General features: G+C 43.8%; 1 protein-coding gene across 5 annotated transcripts in view; it reads left to right on the forward strand.

The window, feature by feature from the left end:
• Positions 1-15,114, forward strand: part of CACNA1A (calcium voltage-gated channel subunit alpha1 A) — a 259,247-nt gene that overhangs the window by 230,578 nt on the left and 13,555 nt on the right. For 3 of the 5 annotated variants that reach the window (XM_083717889.1, XM_083717887.1, XM_083717891.1), the window contains 4 exons: positions 56-165; positions 1,313-1,451; positions 3,262-3,375; positions 9,547-9,582. In XM_083717889.1, coding sequence (XP_083574015.1) covers positions 56-165; positions 1,313-1,451; positions 3,262-3,375; positions 9,547-9,582 — 399 coding nt within the window. The remainder of the gene's footprint in view (positions 1-55; positions 166-1,312; positions 1,452-3,261; positions 3,376-9,546; positions 9,583-15,114) is intronic. The other 2 variants (XM_083717888.1, XM_083717890.1) reach the window with 2 other exon arrangements.

The raw sequence follows: 15,114 nt of genomic DNA on the forward strand, positions 1-15,114 counted from the left end.
TTTTCCAACAGATATCTAAATACCAACTTGTGCATCATTCTGTGCTTTCCTGTAGAATCGGACACCACTTATGTTCCAGCGCATGGATCTAGCATCCCCATCCCAGGAAGGTGGCCCAGGACAGAATGCTCTCCCTTCCTCACAACTGGATCAGGGGGATGGAACGTGAGTCTTAATCAATATAGCTTTCAGACCTATATTTGAAAATACATCTCAGAAACAGAATGTGCAGAATCAGACGCCTTGTAGACCATGGGTAGGCAAACTAAGGCCCAGGGGCTGGATCCAGCCCAATCGCCTTCTAAATCCAGCCTGCAGGTGGTCTGGGAATCAGCGTGTTTTTACATGAGTAGAATGTGTGCTTTTATTTAAAATGCATCTCTGGGTTATTTGTGGGGCCTGCCTGGTGTTTTTACATGAGTAGAATGTGTCCTTTTATTTAAAATGCATCTCTGGGTTATTTGTGGGGCCTGCCTGGTGTTTTTACATGAGTAGAATGTGTCCTTTTATTTAAAATGCATCTCTGGGTTATTTGTGGGGCCTGCCTGGTGTTTTTACATGAGTAGAATGTGTGCTTTTATTTAAAATGCATCTCTGGGTTATTTGTGGGGCCTGCCTGGTGTTTTTACATGAGTAGAATGTGTGCTTTTATTTAAAATGCATCTCTGGGTTATTTGTGGGGCCTGCCTGGTGTTTTTACATGAGTAGAATGTGTGCTTTTATTTAAAATGCATCTCTGGGTTATTTGTGGGGAATAGGAATTTGTTCATCCCCCCCCCAAAAAAAAAAATGGTCCGGCCCTCCACAAGGTCTGAGGGACAGTGGACTGGCCCCCTGCTGAACAAGTTTGCTGACCCCTGTTGTAGATCCTTCATCACAGATTACTAAAAACCCACACAATGATTACCACATCAATAGATATAACTGGAGTCTTCAGCCCAGAAACACTACAGTGTATTTTTATAGATATTTTCTGCTTTAGATGTTTGCATACAAGCCTTTACTAAATATTCTCAAGGGAATTTATGTCTCTGGTTCTCAGTATGTCAACTTGAGTGGGTTTTTTTCCTGATTTGGTTCTGTACATGATTGATCCCTGCTGTATGCTTTCCAGGTACTGTATAAGAGTTCCTGAAACTACCAGATTCTGGCTGTGTTTACTTAGCTGGGAAACTCTAGGGTTTTGAATAGCAGGGAACCTGACAAGGCAGCTATTGTAGCTATTTCCACAAAGCTAATGATTCTGTGTCATCAGACTCTGTTTGTGACTGTGCAGCAACTTGTTATAGTCTGACTATTCTTTCTGCTCCAGGACCACGCAGGAAGGAGGAATGAAAGAAAGTGAATCCTGGGTCACACAACGAGCGCAAGAAATGTTCCAGAAGACAGGAACCTGGAGCCCAGAGCCAGGGCGCCCGGAAGAGATACCCAATAGCCGGACCAATTCCCAGGTGGTTTGTGTGCCAGCTAAGTGCTTGGACTGGCACTTGCCTCTCTCTCAATCTTTCTCTCTTCTCTGACCCAGTTTGTCCTCTTGAAATCTTTTTAAAGTCTGTTATAATATGCAGTCTTTCACTAGAATCAGACATCATGTTTTGAAAATTCCAGAATCATAGGAAAGTTGCTCAGGAAGGTCCAGTTCAGAGGAGCAAATAGTTGAGATGTGGGTCAGGCCAATATGGGTTGAGCTTCAGCTGAAGGGGAAGGAATCGTGTGACACTTGGATCTCATGACAGCCCACATTTACAGCACCCTGTGCAACCTACTCTATGAAGTTTTGGTAGCATGACAAAAGGGAGATGAGTTGCAAATTGTACTTGTGGTGAATCAGCTGCAAGATCTTTTTGCCATAAACTGAACTCAGCCTGTGCTTGCTCATATTGCTTTCTTGCCATGCTAATTTAATCATATGAATTCACCTTACCTTAAACAAAGGGGGAGGGAGGGGACTCCAAAGGTGAAGCAAAACCTCACCACCACCACCTAGATTGTAGGGACTCCACATGAGTTAAATGGAGAAGTATGAATTTTGATGCTCAGTGTTCATATGGCTGTTTTCAAAATATTTGTCCTAAAGATAAAATTGCAGTTATGCTCTGTATCATGAACACAGTGTCATTTGAGAGGTAAATCCATCATGGCACATTACATGTCATTTTCAGTCACAATCTACTGATTTCTTTCCATGGTCATAAGTCTACTACGTTATTGGTACAGATGTTCCTCCGTAGTGTGCATTTGGCTCTCAGCCTATGAACTGGGAGAATAGGAGTGATTTCTCCAAGAATACTAGCAATGCCCTCTTTCCTTGCATGATTTTATATGTGGCAGCCTTAGGAGAAAATGCCTTAGGAGAATTCACCCCTGCCTCTTGCTGTGTCCTACAGGCTCCAAAGACTTTGCACAGCGTATTTGAACCATTTGTATATCAATGGAGGCTGCTCCATTAAGGCAAATGGGATGCTGCACCACCAATGTGTATCTGCCCTCAGCCAGCCCCCATCTGCCTGCCTTCCTCCTTACAACCAGTCCAGAGAATGGCACTGGCTGTCAGCTTCTTCCTCTCAGTGTTGCCTTTGTAGTACTCACCAGGAAGGAGGTTGAGGGAAAAACCAGAATTAGTTTGTTCTGGGTCTAGTTGCATTTGGTTTCTCTGCTTTCTACCACACCAGTCCACGCCAGTCACCACTTGTATATGGGGTTCCACAGGATACAGCCGCAGTACAACAGCCTGCAGATCCAGAATCTAAAATGCTCATTGCCTCTGACTTGTATTCCTGGATTTGGGTAGGAAATATATTTATGAGAGCTAGAGAGGGGGAGGTCGAATCATGTTTAGCAGAAGAATACTTAATGACTAGAGGTTGCCAGCAGCATGAGGCCAGAATAAGTAGATTCTATGTTTGAAGACCATTGAGTCGTTTAATCTTTGGTCAGTTGTTCCACATCTGTCCCTCCCAGCTCCCCCAAATCTGGCATCGCATGTGACATGACCCCATTGCTTCAGACATGGTATAAAAATGTATCTTTTTGCCCAGGCTTTCTCTGACCCATAAGATTGCCCCTTTTTTTTACTTGTATGAATTTTCTAAATTCCTGTTTCTCCTTGGTACTGTTTTACTTGTTTTATGTTGTATTTCTATTTTAATTATGTTGTTTACTGTTTTTTATGTTGTGCACTTCTTAGAGGCTTTTCAAATACTAAGAGGTTTATAAATGTTTTAAATAAATCAATAAATTCATCTGCTTTGCCTAATCCAGTCTGTAGAGATGCGGGAGATGGCAAGGGAGGGCTACTCAGACAGTGACCAGTACCTGCCCATGGAAGGTCATGGACGTGCTGCCTCCATGCCACGACTGCCTGCTGAAAACCAGGTGAGGGTTTTTTTATCCAGCCCATTTTGAACTTGAGGGCTGTGATGACCTCCCCTTCCTTGCACTCTCTTTTGCTCATAGGGGTAGCAGTGATCCTCATTGTCACCCGCACATCGAGGAGGTAGCAATGTTGGGCTTAGTGCTACTCGGTACTGGTGCATTCTGAAAGAATCTTGAGTCTTCCTGTTACACATCTGTTTATTTAGGGTGTGTATATCACTCTAAGGAACAGCATGCTCTTTCCAGGAATCGTTTCAGCTTATTAACATGTGCTGAAGGCTTTGCTTTCACACAGGAAATGAAAGCCCTGGGCAAGATGAAGGTTCCACAAAGGGGCACCTGAACAAAGAATATTATGTATTCTGCAGGGGAGGTGCAGGTCAATGGCATGTGTGCATCTCCCCATTATGTGTAGTTTAGGTCTAAATGGCATATTGAATCCCCCCCTCAAGAAAGGGCTAGACTTTATAATACTACCTTTCCTGCATCCTCTTCATCCTGCAGATTCTCCCCACCCACTTCATGTTAAACCCTTTAAATTCACGGAAGATGCTCATGAGATGATACTTCCTAGCAATACATCACAGAATAATGTCTTACATACAAGACAGCAGGTGCCTGTCATCACAGTTTATTGGTCCAAATATTAGGGGAAAGCTATCAGGCTTTCTCATTAAAGTCAGCATTCTGCTGTAGAAGTCATCCCTTATATTTCCAATGCTACCACTGCCTTCTCCTGCAGTGATTCCAATGTAATGGGTCCACTCCAAGTCCCATTAGGCAGCGAATTCCCTCAATACTTTTACAACCTTCTGATCTTTAGCATCTAGTTAGTAGACTACCAAGTAATCCAGACGGCTCAGTTAAACAGCTGGGTAGCAGCAAGACTGAAGTGGATATTTTCTTCCAGCCCAGTGGGAGTCAGAATCACATGATGAAAATGAAGTCGGAGCAGATGTGTGTAGGCTGTTTGGCCTCCTCGCTGCCACCAGTCCAACTAAGATCATGGAGTTATACCCTGCGGGCATTGAGTGCCTGCTACACATTTCTTTCAATTTGCATCAGTAGCAGGTGCACAGCAGGAGCAGGATTTGCTGCAATACACGTGTCAGCTCTCCATTAGCAGATCCAGCCCGCTGTGTCTACGGATGGAGATGTTAAAGAGGAGAATGAGACATTTCCCTTAAGAAGCATAAAAATATTGGCATGCAAATGTAGTAAAGCAACAAATCCTTCCTGAGAAGGGAAATTGCACCTCTTTGCCAAGGAAGGTGGGAAGGAGGGTCCTCTGAGTAAGTAACATATGCCACGAATCCCAGCCATGGGACAGAGCACTGTGGGAGTCATCCAGCCAAGGCAGAGGCTTGTAAAAACTGCAGGGGCCCCCTGACATTCCTCTGGGCAATGATTACCTTATACGGAGAGGGGAGTGTCAAGCCTTGACCGGATGAGGTAACAGGAGACTTTGGAAAAACGGCCATGCGGCTGGGAGAACAAAGGAGATAATAAAAAGTGCCGGAGGAGAAAGGCTGAAAGGAGCTGCACTCCAGGATTATGAACATATTCTCTGCCTCATTGTGTCTTTTTTCTATGCTATGCTAAGCACCACCTGACTGGCTGGCTCCAACAGAGCACCCTATCAGACAGGAATATGGAACTCTGGGCCTCTAGATGTTGTTAGACTTCAACTCCCATTAGCCCATTAGCCAGTGGCCAAGGATGATGGGAGTTGTAGTCCCAAGGCCTTCCTATTTCTGCTATGAGACCTGGGATCTGGGAATCAGGTTTCTGATCTTGTCTTTGCACTTCTGCTTTCCCACTGGGTTTTCACTGGGGCAATTACCTGTTGTTGTCTTAAGTGGTCTTGTTTTGAAGGCATAATTTCTGCTTTGACCAGGCTGGAATTTTATTTTACTTCCTTGGCCCCTGGAGGGCTGTTTTGGTATGCTAGCCTTGTGCTCAGTCTTCACTTCTCTGATGGGGAGTGGAGGAAAAGGCTAAATTAAGCTGTGGCCTGTCACAGCACAGCTGCTGTCAAAGCAAAGCCCGCATCCTTCTGCAGCTACTGTCCAGCTAGTAATGTACGCTTCCTGATCTGGCATGAAGCATGCTTTATAGTAGCAAACTTTACAGGGTTGTGAGATGCTATTTCAGCAGCCAGTGTTGTGCAAGGCGGAAGGTGGGGATGGGATAATGGGCTGGGGGTGAGTGCTCTTTGCTAAGCATGTGCCCAGCAGCAGTCGCTCTTAGCATGCTCCGCTGTGTAGCAGCATTTACTGCCGTACCAGCAGGCTAAGCATATTTGTGTCTCTGTGTATATGTGTGCAAGTGAGAGCTTGGGCATATTATGAGGTGAAGACCATGGACAAAATAAATACATTATCTGCTACAATTAGTTTATAACTGTGCTTCCCAATTCTACCGAGTAGGGTCTAAATTATAACTCATAAGCATCTTAGCAGACACAACTTGTTGAAAACGTCAGCTATGGCAACCTAGCTACAAAACACAGACCTTCCCTTTAAGTCAAAGGTACATAAATCATGGTTGTCTTGCACCAAAGCTCAGCATCCTGGACAGCTCCCAGGGCAAGCTGTCCTTCAACCTAGTGGGCCCACTGGTCTTGGAAAGGTCCCAGCAGTAGGCTGCTTGGCATCATCCACACTGCATTTTCAACAAAGGTTTCTCCCTTTGATTCAACAATAGGTTTTATTACTCTTAAGACAGTTGTTTTCAAACCTGTTCTAGAGACTCAGGTTCCTCAATGGGTTCCTCAGTAGAAGAATAGTAATGACAGATAGACCTTAAAGAAGACTTGCCAGCCACTAGCAATCTTCCCTTGCAGTACAGAGCCTCAGGGAAATTCTAAGGAGCACATTTTCCTCATATGTGGGCTTTGTGAAGCAACCCAGCTGGTCTGACAAGTGCACTATGTGAACTAAATGTGCTCCCTAAAACTCTCAGCACAATTTTTTGCAATATACAGATGCTCCTTGTCAGAAAGGTCAGTGTGATCAGGGTTCTCTGAAGGTGAAGAGCTTGAAACAATGGCTTTAAGGCATAGGTTGCCAACCTCTGACACAAGCAGTAGGAGTTTGTAGTACATGTTGATGGGAAATGGAGGACCTCTGGACCTAACAATGCATGGAATCGCTGTGCTCCTACCTGGCTCTCTCATGCTGTGCTATTGTCTACTCCAGTAGACAGAAGCAAAACAGATCCAAGACACTAGAACATTTTATTATGTACTGCAGAGAGCAGCTGAGTAGCGCTGTATTATTCTTTAGATTTGATTTGTGGTTGTACACTTGCCAAAAAAAAAGTTGGCCACTGCTGCTTTAAAGCATTTTAGGCTTTTTATCACTGCTGGATGCTTGCCTGCTATGCCTGTCTGCTGGAGTTGGACTGATAAGACCTTCTGTGCAGTCTTGATCCAACATCAGCACAGCTCCTAGAAGACAATCCAGTATGTAATAGAAAGTGTTGCTTTCAGCACAGCTGTGATGATGAGTTACAGTGCAGAAAAGGGGCATCTGTTTGCAGGGAAGGAGGTGAATGGCGTTGGTTCTCCTTTACTTTTTTGCATGAGCTTTGCATCTGGTAATCAAACCTCAAAATGACAGAGGGAGTTATGGCGGGATGAAGCTGCTAAATGCTGCACATCTACTGCCCAAAATAAGGACAGGCTAGAACTTCCTAAAACCAGAGTAGGGAACTTGTGGTCCTCCAGATGCTGTTGGACTACAACTCCCATCATACCTAACAGTTGGTTATACTGGCTGGTATTGGTAGGAGTTGAAGTCCCCAAAACATCTGGAGGGCTGCAGGTTCTCTGTACCTGTCCTAGAGCCTTCCATCTCTGTACCTGGTTCCAGTTCTTCTGAGTCAGACTGTGTGTGGCCAATGGGAAGAGGTCAGAATGGAAGGCTCCCCACCCTGCCCTACTCCAATAAGCAATGCTGTCTCAGTTCACCAAGCCTATTGCAGCCGATCTGTATAAGTAGGAAACAAACCTCCCCCACTGCCATTTGTAGGCCTATGACATATAGCCTTCTTTATCCCTACAGATTAGAAGAAGGCCATAACATTTTTAAACAAAGTAATGTAACACTTGGTGATAACTGCCACATTGCATGTAGTTTGCCTTCTCCAGTTTGGCAATTTCTGTCCCTGTCCTAGCACAGGCACTTACATACCTTTCTTGTCGCAGTGCTGTCATGCTGCTGCTGTTCCTATAAACATTCTGCCAGCCCTTTTGTAGCACTGCCCTTTCCCTTGGTACTCTCACAAATGCACCTTCCTACTGCCACTTTCCATTACAAAACTTACTCTCAGCTTGTGTCCAGATGCCAGATTACTGTGCTGTGGTCTTACTCTGTTTCTGTAGCACTCAACCATGAGTACAGGAAACGTTTTATAGGAGAAGCCATGTAGCTTTTCCACCAGGTCATCCTTTTCCTGCACTTCCCTCCATACTCCAGATGTGCATACTGCTGGGGTTGTGCTGGCCCTCCTCCTGTCACTTAGCTCTGGGTTTCGGGGAGAGGAGAAGGAGACTGGAGCACACTGCAGTCTTGGACTTGTCTTCCAATCTCCAAAGTTAGTTTTGTCTGGAAGCAGCCTGTTCAGTGTGACTCATCTCTCTCAGTAATACACTCTTATGGATGTCACACTGCAGAAAACATCCCCATGATAATCCTGTCCCTTGGCTGCCTAGGTGGACTCAGTGCTGAACTCTGCAAGAGAATTATTGTTGTTTGGGTCTTTTTGAGGAGGACCCGTAACAGTTCCCAATACCCAATCAGAAAACTCCTGGTGCTTCCTCAGAAATCTTGGCCTGTGGTGATGAGAAGTGGCAACAGCCTTTAGATCAGAGATATGTGTAGGTTGTGATTGCTGGGCAAGAATAGTAAGCTGGGGTGATTTGGTGGAAACTGATGCCTTTCTTATCAGTTAAGGAGGACTGATTTTGGAGAACCAAAGGTCTAAAATAAGGCATTCTGAAAAAGTCAGGTTAGTGGGAATGTTTTTAGAATCATAGCACTGCAAGGGATGCAGCTACATCACGTCTGCCAAAGGCCCAGCCAACCTTTGCTTAAATACCTCCAGTGAATCAGAGCCCATCACTTTCCAATGCACCCTGTTCCACTGTCAAACAGCTCTGTGACCACCTATGATAAATCCCTTCCCTAATTCTCTCCCACATCGACACCCACATATACAAGTATAGTTGCCTTTCTCTCCATCCAAGGTAAATGGTGATTCATAGCCTTTATACCACTTTGAAACAATGCAAGAATCAAGACGCTGAATGTTTCCATTTCAGCAGTCACATGTCTAACCAGAAGCTACTCTGATCAAGAGAGAACACCCATGGCAGCAGCACCTACCAACATCATTTACCAAATAAAAAAGGCAGTACAGCCATTCATATTCTATTCATTAGTCCCTTTCAGCATTACACTTTTCTCATTAGACTTCAGAGTTAGCATACAAAGAATCTCCCAAACTTTACTTCCATCCAAAGAAATGGCAAGAAATTCATTTCTTGGAATTCCCAACATTGTAGGTATATCCAAGGTTACAGACCTCTATTTCTCCACTTACCAAATCCTGCTCAGGGCTTCCTCTGCAGTTTCCCCTTGCCTTACTCTGCCTCCTTTGGGCTGGGTTGGGCTGGCAAGGCCAAAGTCGCGAAGACGAGGGGGCCCAGCCAATCAGTGAGAGCAGCTCTGTGTGTAGGGGTGACTGTCCCCATTTGGGCCGTGCACAATGTTGCAGCTTTTAACAGTGGCTGAGGCTTGTTGCCGCATGTTTTGGGTTGGGGGGGTGTGGCCTTGCTGTTGTCTCTGCTGTGCTGCTCAACTCATCCCTACTGAGAACTGTCCGTCCCTTCGTGGCGTCTATCTTTGTTTATCTTGGTTGTCAAGAGCAACCAAATATCTGAGAATATGAGCTTCCAGCACTGGGCTGGGCTGGGCTGGCCTTGTGCATAAATGACCAACATTAACCTGACTGTTCTCTCCTTACACTCCTCCCTTCAATCCTTTACCACATTCTGGTTCCTCCACCCTCCCCTTTGGTCCTATATTTCCCTTTGCCTTTATATTTATTTCCTTCTCTCTCTCTCTTTCCCGTTTCTGTGTGCACCGTCTTGTATGGCTGCGACAGTGGAGGAAGGCGCGACCGCGAGGGAATAATCTCAGTGTATGTACTGCAGCCTGGGCTCCTGGCTCTGTGCGCTCGCTGCCTCCAGTTCCCTTCCCCTGGGCTCCTCAGACTAGCAAGCTGCCAACTCCTATGTGTTTATCTTCATGCACACCTCTTTCTCTCTCTTACTCTATTCCCAGTTGCTTTTGCTGCATTCAAAGCTATGCAGGCAAAAAACCTTCTCTCCAGCCCATTCTGTCCTCATCTTGTCTTCATTAGGCTTTCTCTTCCTTTCATTCACTGTCCCTTTCTGCATACCTTCTTCCTGCTTTCACTCTCTCTGCTTCAAGCCATACACTTGATTTTCTGCTCCTGCCTCTGTTGTCTGCCATGTTAGTTTTAATGGGTGCTAAAATAATTCTTTCAGCACTCTAGCCCAGCAACAGGCTGGTTTTCTGTCATCACACCAATTGAAGCTTTTCATGTGGCCAAAACATCCTTTGGGCCAGATGAAGTTTTTGTTTTGTCTATTTACTGGGCCTGCTGGGGGGAAAGTTATATGCGTGACCACAGCCCCACACTCATTCTAACCATAGTTCTGCTCCTTCCTCATTTCTGTTGCCTTTTTTCTTGGGCTGTGAAAAACTTAGCTGGTAACCTACTGTACCTTCCAAGGGCATTTTAAAGATTTAATGGACCAAAACCCACTTTATTAGACATGGTAAGTGTTGCCTTCAATTGGTGTGTGTACATACACATCTGATGAAGTGGGCTCTAGTCCAAGGAAGTGTAAGTTCAGTGGGGCTTCTGAGTAGGCATGAATAGAATTGCACTATAAGTCTATAGCTCTCTAAGGTGCCACAAAATGCCTTGTTGCTTCTTCTGTCTGTCAGATGCCCAATTACTTATTTCCATTTTCCATCTGTTTTGTGGGGTGGATGGGAATTCTTTCTCAATCTGGACCAGCTATCCATTCTCACACTCACTCCACCAAATCCTGGATTCTGTGTGTCCAACGTGTTCCTCTCTTTCTTCTCTAATATGATCTGCCCATTTGCAGTTGTTGAATCAATGTGCATTCAACCAGGCCTTCCGGAAACAACTGCTCAGCAGTGAGCCACCAGAGCAGGAATTGCCTTTTATTTCACTGCAAAAGCACTCATCTGCTCAGCTGAGAGTGTTAGGGCACATGGGAATCTTTCCTTGCTTTCTAGCACATGCTTTTGGTATAGAATGGTGTTGCCTGAGCAAAGTGATGGTGTGACACTGAGCTTTCTGTGTCCATTTATCTGCTTCCCATGTGTGGACTGTGCAGCCGAAGCACAGCCTACCATTTCCTGAATTTGCTGAATTGACAGATATGGTGTGACCAAGTCTTGATTGTACTTGAATGTGCATATCTGAGATCCACAATAATGTTGTGCAGAGAGCACCTAAGAGGGATAGTTTCTCCAACCACCTCTATTCATTTTTACTTGATACAAAAGGGGGCATCCTATCAAGAAAGCTTCCCATTTTAATTAGAAATGTCTGTGGTTTTCTTAGCAATCTCCCAGAGAAATTTCTGTGCCTCTTTCCTTCAATTCTGAAGCACATCTAGTTAGAGGAGGGGATCGCAAGATGGAAAAACGTACAGCCTGGATATGACTGGCTGTACTTCCTACAGCAGGATCCCTTAAGAGCAATGAATGGCTGTCTTTTTCAATTGACGGAGCCTCTTTAAGAAATGGTTGCTAGCTTATACGTGATGCTATTTTAAATTATCTCTGTCCATTACTGACCCTTTCCCAGATGTCTACCACAGCATGTTCCCTTCAATCTCAGAATACCCACCCAAATAGATTCTGATGAAACTGTGAGGTAGGAGTCTTACATGTCTGAGGTGACTGGATCAACTTAACTCCTTTTTGAGAGTTATTTGCAACTCTGTGGTAACTTGTTTGATTTTAATTGTGGTTCACCATGCACAAGCAGCCCCATGCTGAGGTTACTCCAAGAATAATCTATTGGAGAGAGGTTTCTGGAAGGCCTGGTTGCATATGCATCTGCACCTATATATAGGTGGGAAAAGGGAAAGGACAACTGAAAGAGCATCAGTTACAAGTGAGTAATTTTTCTCTCTCTTGTCCTGTGAAACAGGAAGAGTCAGGTGGCTCCAGCAGGGAGGGGATTGTAAGCAAGAGTGTTATTTCTGGCTTTGTGTTAAATATGGGCAAGTTGACTACTAGGATTTCTGAGTTGCATACTGAGACGTGGGATTATTTGGTCAGAGCAGTATGACTGTGGGGTCGGGAGTCCTGGTTTCTTTCTTTAGCATTTCCTCTTTCTGAGTTAGTGTGATTTCAAGGGGAGGGAACAATGTCTTAGTATAATGGAGAAGTGTTAACCTATCCAAGGCAGGGATAGTGTGTGGAACCTTGATCCCTGCTCTGCAATGGAATATACTCAAGTGGTAAGAAACATGTTTGTTTGCACATGGGATTATTAATTTGTCTTTCCCTAAATTTACCTAAATTAAACTAAACTAAACTAAACTAAACTAAAACAATAATGAACTTTTGTTAGGTAGAATACAGTGCTGTGTGTGTGACTGATCTTTTCCTGATACTCTAGAACTCCAATACTTTGGGGTATGCACAAAAAGGGTAGAAAATGTAATTTCGCTCCCAGAATGGATATAAGATAATGTTTTCTTTGCGGGCAACATTTACAGTTCACCTGATAAGACTCCAGCTAGGCAATTATGAAGGCAGCTTACTTTTCAAGTTGCGTAGTAGCTACCGGAAACTGTATAGCCATTTCTGGACAGGTTTCATGGCTGTTTAAAAAATGGTTTTTTAAAAATATATGACTGCTAGTGCTTCAAATAAATATGATTGATACTACACACGGCCAGTTCTGGCAGTGCTTGCTGTAAGGCATTGTGAGGGAAATGTGACCCTCAGGAAGTTATTGGACAACAACTCCCATCATCTCTGACCATTGGCCATGCTGACTGGGGCTCATGGTAGCTGTAGTCCAACAACATCTAGAGGGCCACAGGTTCCTCACTGCTGCTGGAAAGGACATGACTGAATGTTTCTCACAGAACCATTCCTACAGTTAATAATTCAAGTCATATTTCACAACCATTACTGAAGCTGTTCAGCCTGGAATGTGGTCCAGGGTGCATTAGATATGTTTTTGGAGACAAGGTAGTCTTCAGCGCAGTTATGGAGTGTTCCTCATGAGAAAACCACCACAGATGATATCATTTGAAAGTGACTACTGTCCATACATATGTAATTGAATTTATGACTTGTGTCCTATATTGTTTCTGAAAGGATGTGTTAAAACCACTAGCAGCATAATCTCCAAAAACATCCCTCATGCTTTTCTGCTAATTTGGTCCCTTTTCATTTTCTCGATCCAGATGTCTCCAATATCTCTTGACCAAAAGTTTGGATGATATATATCAACATCCAATCCAAATGAGCTATGATTAAATCTCTGTGTCACAAAACATAATGACAAAACATAATAAGTATGCATCCAAACTCAAATGTGATTGCTACTTCAGACCCAAATTATATATTCAGGATGACACATCTATCAAATGAAATAATCTGTAACATACTATAAAGGACCATAGAACGGCCCTATAATGCAGGGAAGGGCCATAGCTCAGTAGCAGAGCATCTGCTTTGCATATAGAAAGTCCTGTGTTCAATTCCTAGCATTTCCAGGTAGAGCTGGAAGAGAAGCTTGTCTGAAATCCTGAAGATCTGCTGCCAATCAATATAGGCAATACTTAAATATATATATATATATATATATATATAGGCAATACTTACGGTAGATTGCTGCTCTGACTCAGTACAGTGGTACCTTGAGTTACAGACACTTCAGGTTACAGACACTTCAGGTTACAGACTCTGCTAACCTCGGCTTAAGAACTTTGCTTCAGGATGAGAACAGAAATCGCGCAGTGGCGGCAGCAGCAGGAGGCCCCATTAGCGAAAGTGGTACCTCAGGTTAAGAACAGTTTCAGGTTAAGAACGGACCTCCAGAACGAATTAAGTTCTTAACCCGAGGTACCACTGTATAGGGCAGTCCTATATTCCTACTGTCTGTTGCAGATTACTGCATGTGAATATCTTTTGGTCACATTTAAATTTACAAATCAGAACTCTGTGTACACAAGAATAATAAATACAGTTACATGTGTGTATTTTCACCCATATTAAATCAAAGTTGACACAAATGTGTTTTATTTTACCTATACAAGCAATGTGTAATTTGTGACTTCTAGGTTTAATTTCAACCTAGTGGTGTTCTCATACAATAATAATGTAATTCAGAAGAAGTTGGATTAATTTTTAAAAGCTTTTTTATTCTGTAAGACTTTGTAGAGGGCCTTTTGTTATTCTTGTTGTTCTGGCTTGTTATTGTGTAATATTTTGAACCAGGGCTGTACAGATGTTGTTGGACTCAACTTCCATTAGCCCCAGCCAGCATGGCCATGGTCTTGGATGATGAGCAGTCCAACTACCTCTGGAGAACCAGTTTAGCCATCTCTACTTTAAACCAAGATCTTTCTGGCTGAGCAAATCTGAAATACCAAACACAGATTCCTTGAAGTTGTTTTAATATATCATGGTGTCAGCCCAACCCAGTAGTTTTTGAAATTGATGTTGTGAGTAAGCACAAGGTAACATAGGGTAGGAGGTGGGAGTCACAGGGCATTTGGCAGCATTCAGATTTTTCTATGGCCTCCTTTCTACTAAATCACTGCCTTCCATTTTTTTTCCTTTTATTGATCACAAGATGGCCTCCAAGAGCCTTTGCAGATTTTCTGGTTTCTGAGAGTACTGTACCTTGAAATGTCTTTATTCCTAGAGATAGCTGCCTATAAATGTAAATAATGAGCATGACCCCCAAAACCTAAGAAGGAAGAAGTAACAAGAGGTCTCAATTCAGGCTCTAAGACCCAGTCGTCTTGTGTCCTATTCAAGAAGAGGGGTGCCAGACAATGATTTGAGCAAAGCTGAGGAAACCATATAAGAATCTTGGGAGTTGTTACTGGCACCAATCTTAACATACAATGAGATGTATTGTAAATTGTTGTCCAGTACTATAATATCAGGTGTACCTTCACGTTCCGTAATAAAAGAACAATGAATGACATTTGACAAATTACTTAACGAGGGAGATTTCCCCCCTAATGCTAATTACTGGGCAGTGGGGACAGGTGGCGGAGAAGACTTATGCCTCTTCTCCAAGCACACACGTTTCTGAGGACAATTCCACTCCCTACCCCCCACACCTGGCATTTACTTTAAAAAAAAAAAAACACACACATCTATGTCATATGTCAGAGGTTTTCAACCTTATTGAGTCCACAACTCCCTTGACCATCTACATTCTTTCTGCGGCACCCCTGTGGGGCTCAGGAGCCCAGTTATCTCACCCTTTTTCAAACACCCTCCCTTGTGGAGTGTTCCCTCAGCCACCTCTCTCCCCTCTTCTTGGGAGTCCTCCGGGCAGCTGCTTCCGCCGCCCCTGGTCTCTGAGCTTCCCCCCTGCCCCAAAGAGAGGTACCTCCTCATA

Source organism: Podarcis gaigeae (assembly GCF_964106915.1).
Source record: "Podarcis gaigeae genome assembly, chromosome: 2".
Lineage (NCBI taxonomy): Eukaryota > Metazoa > Chordata > Lepidosauria > Squamata > Lacertidae > Podarcis > Podarcis gaigeae.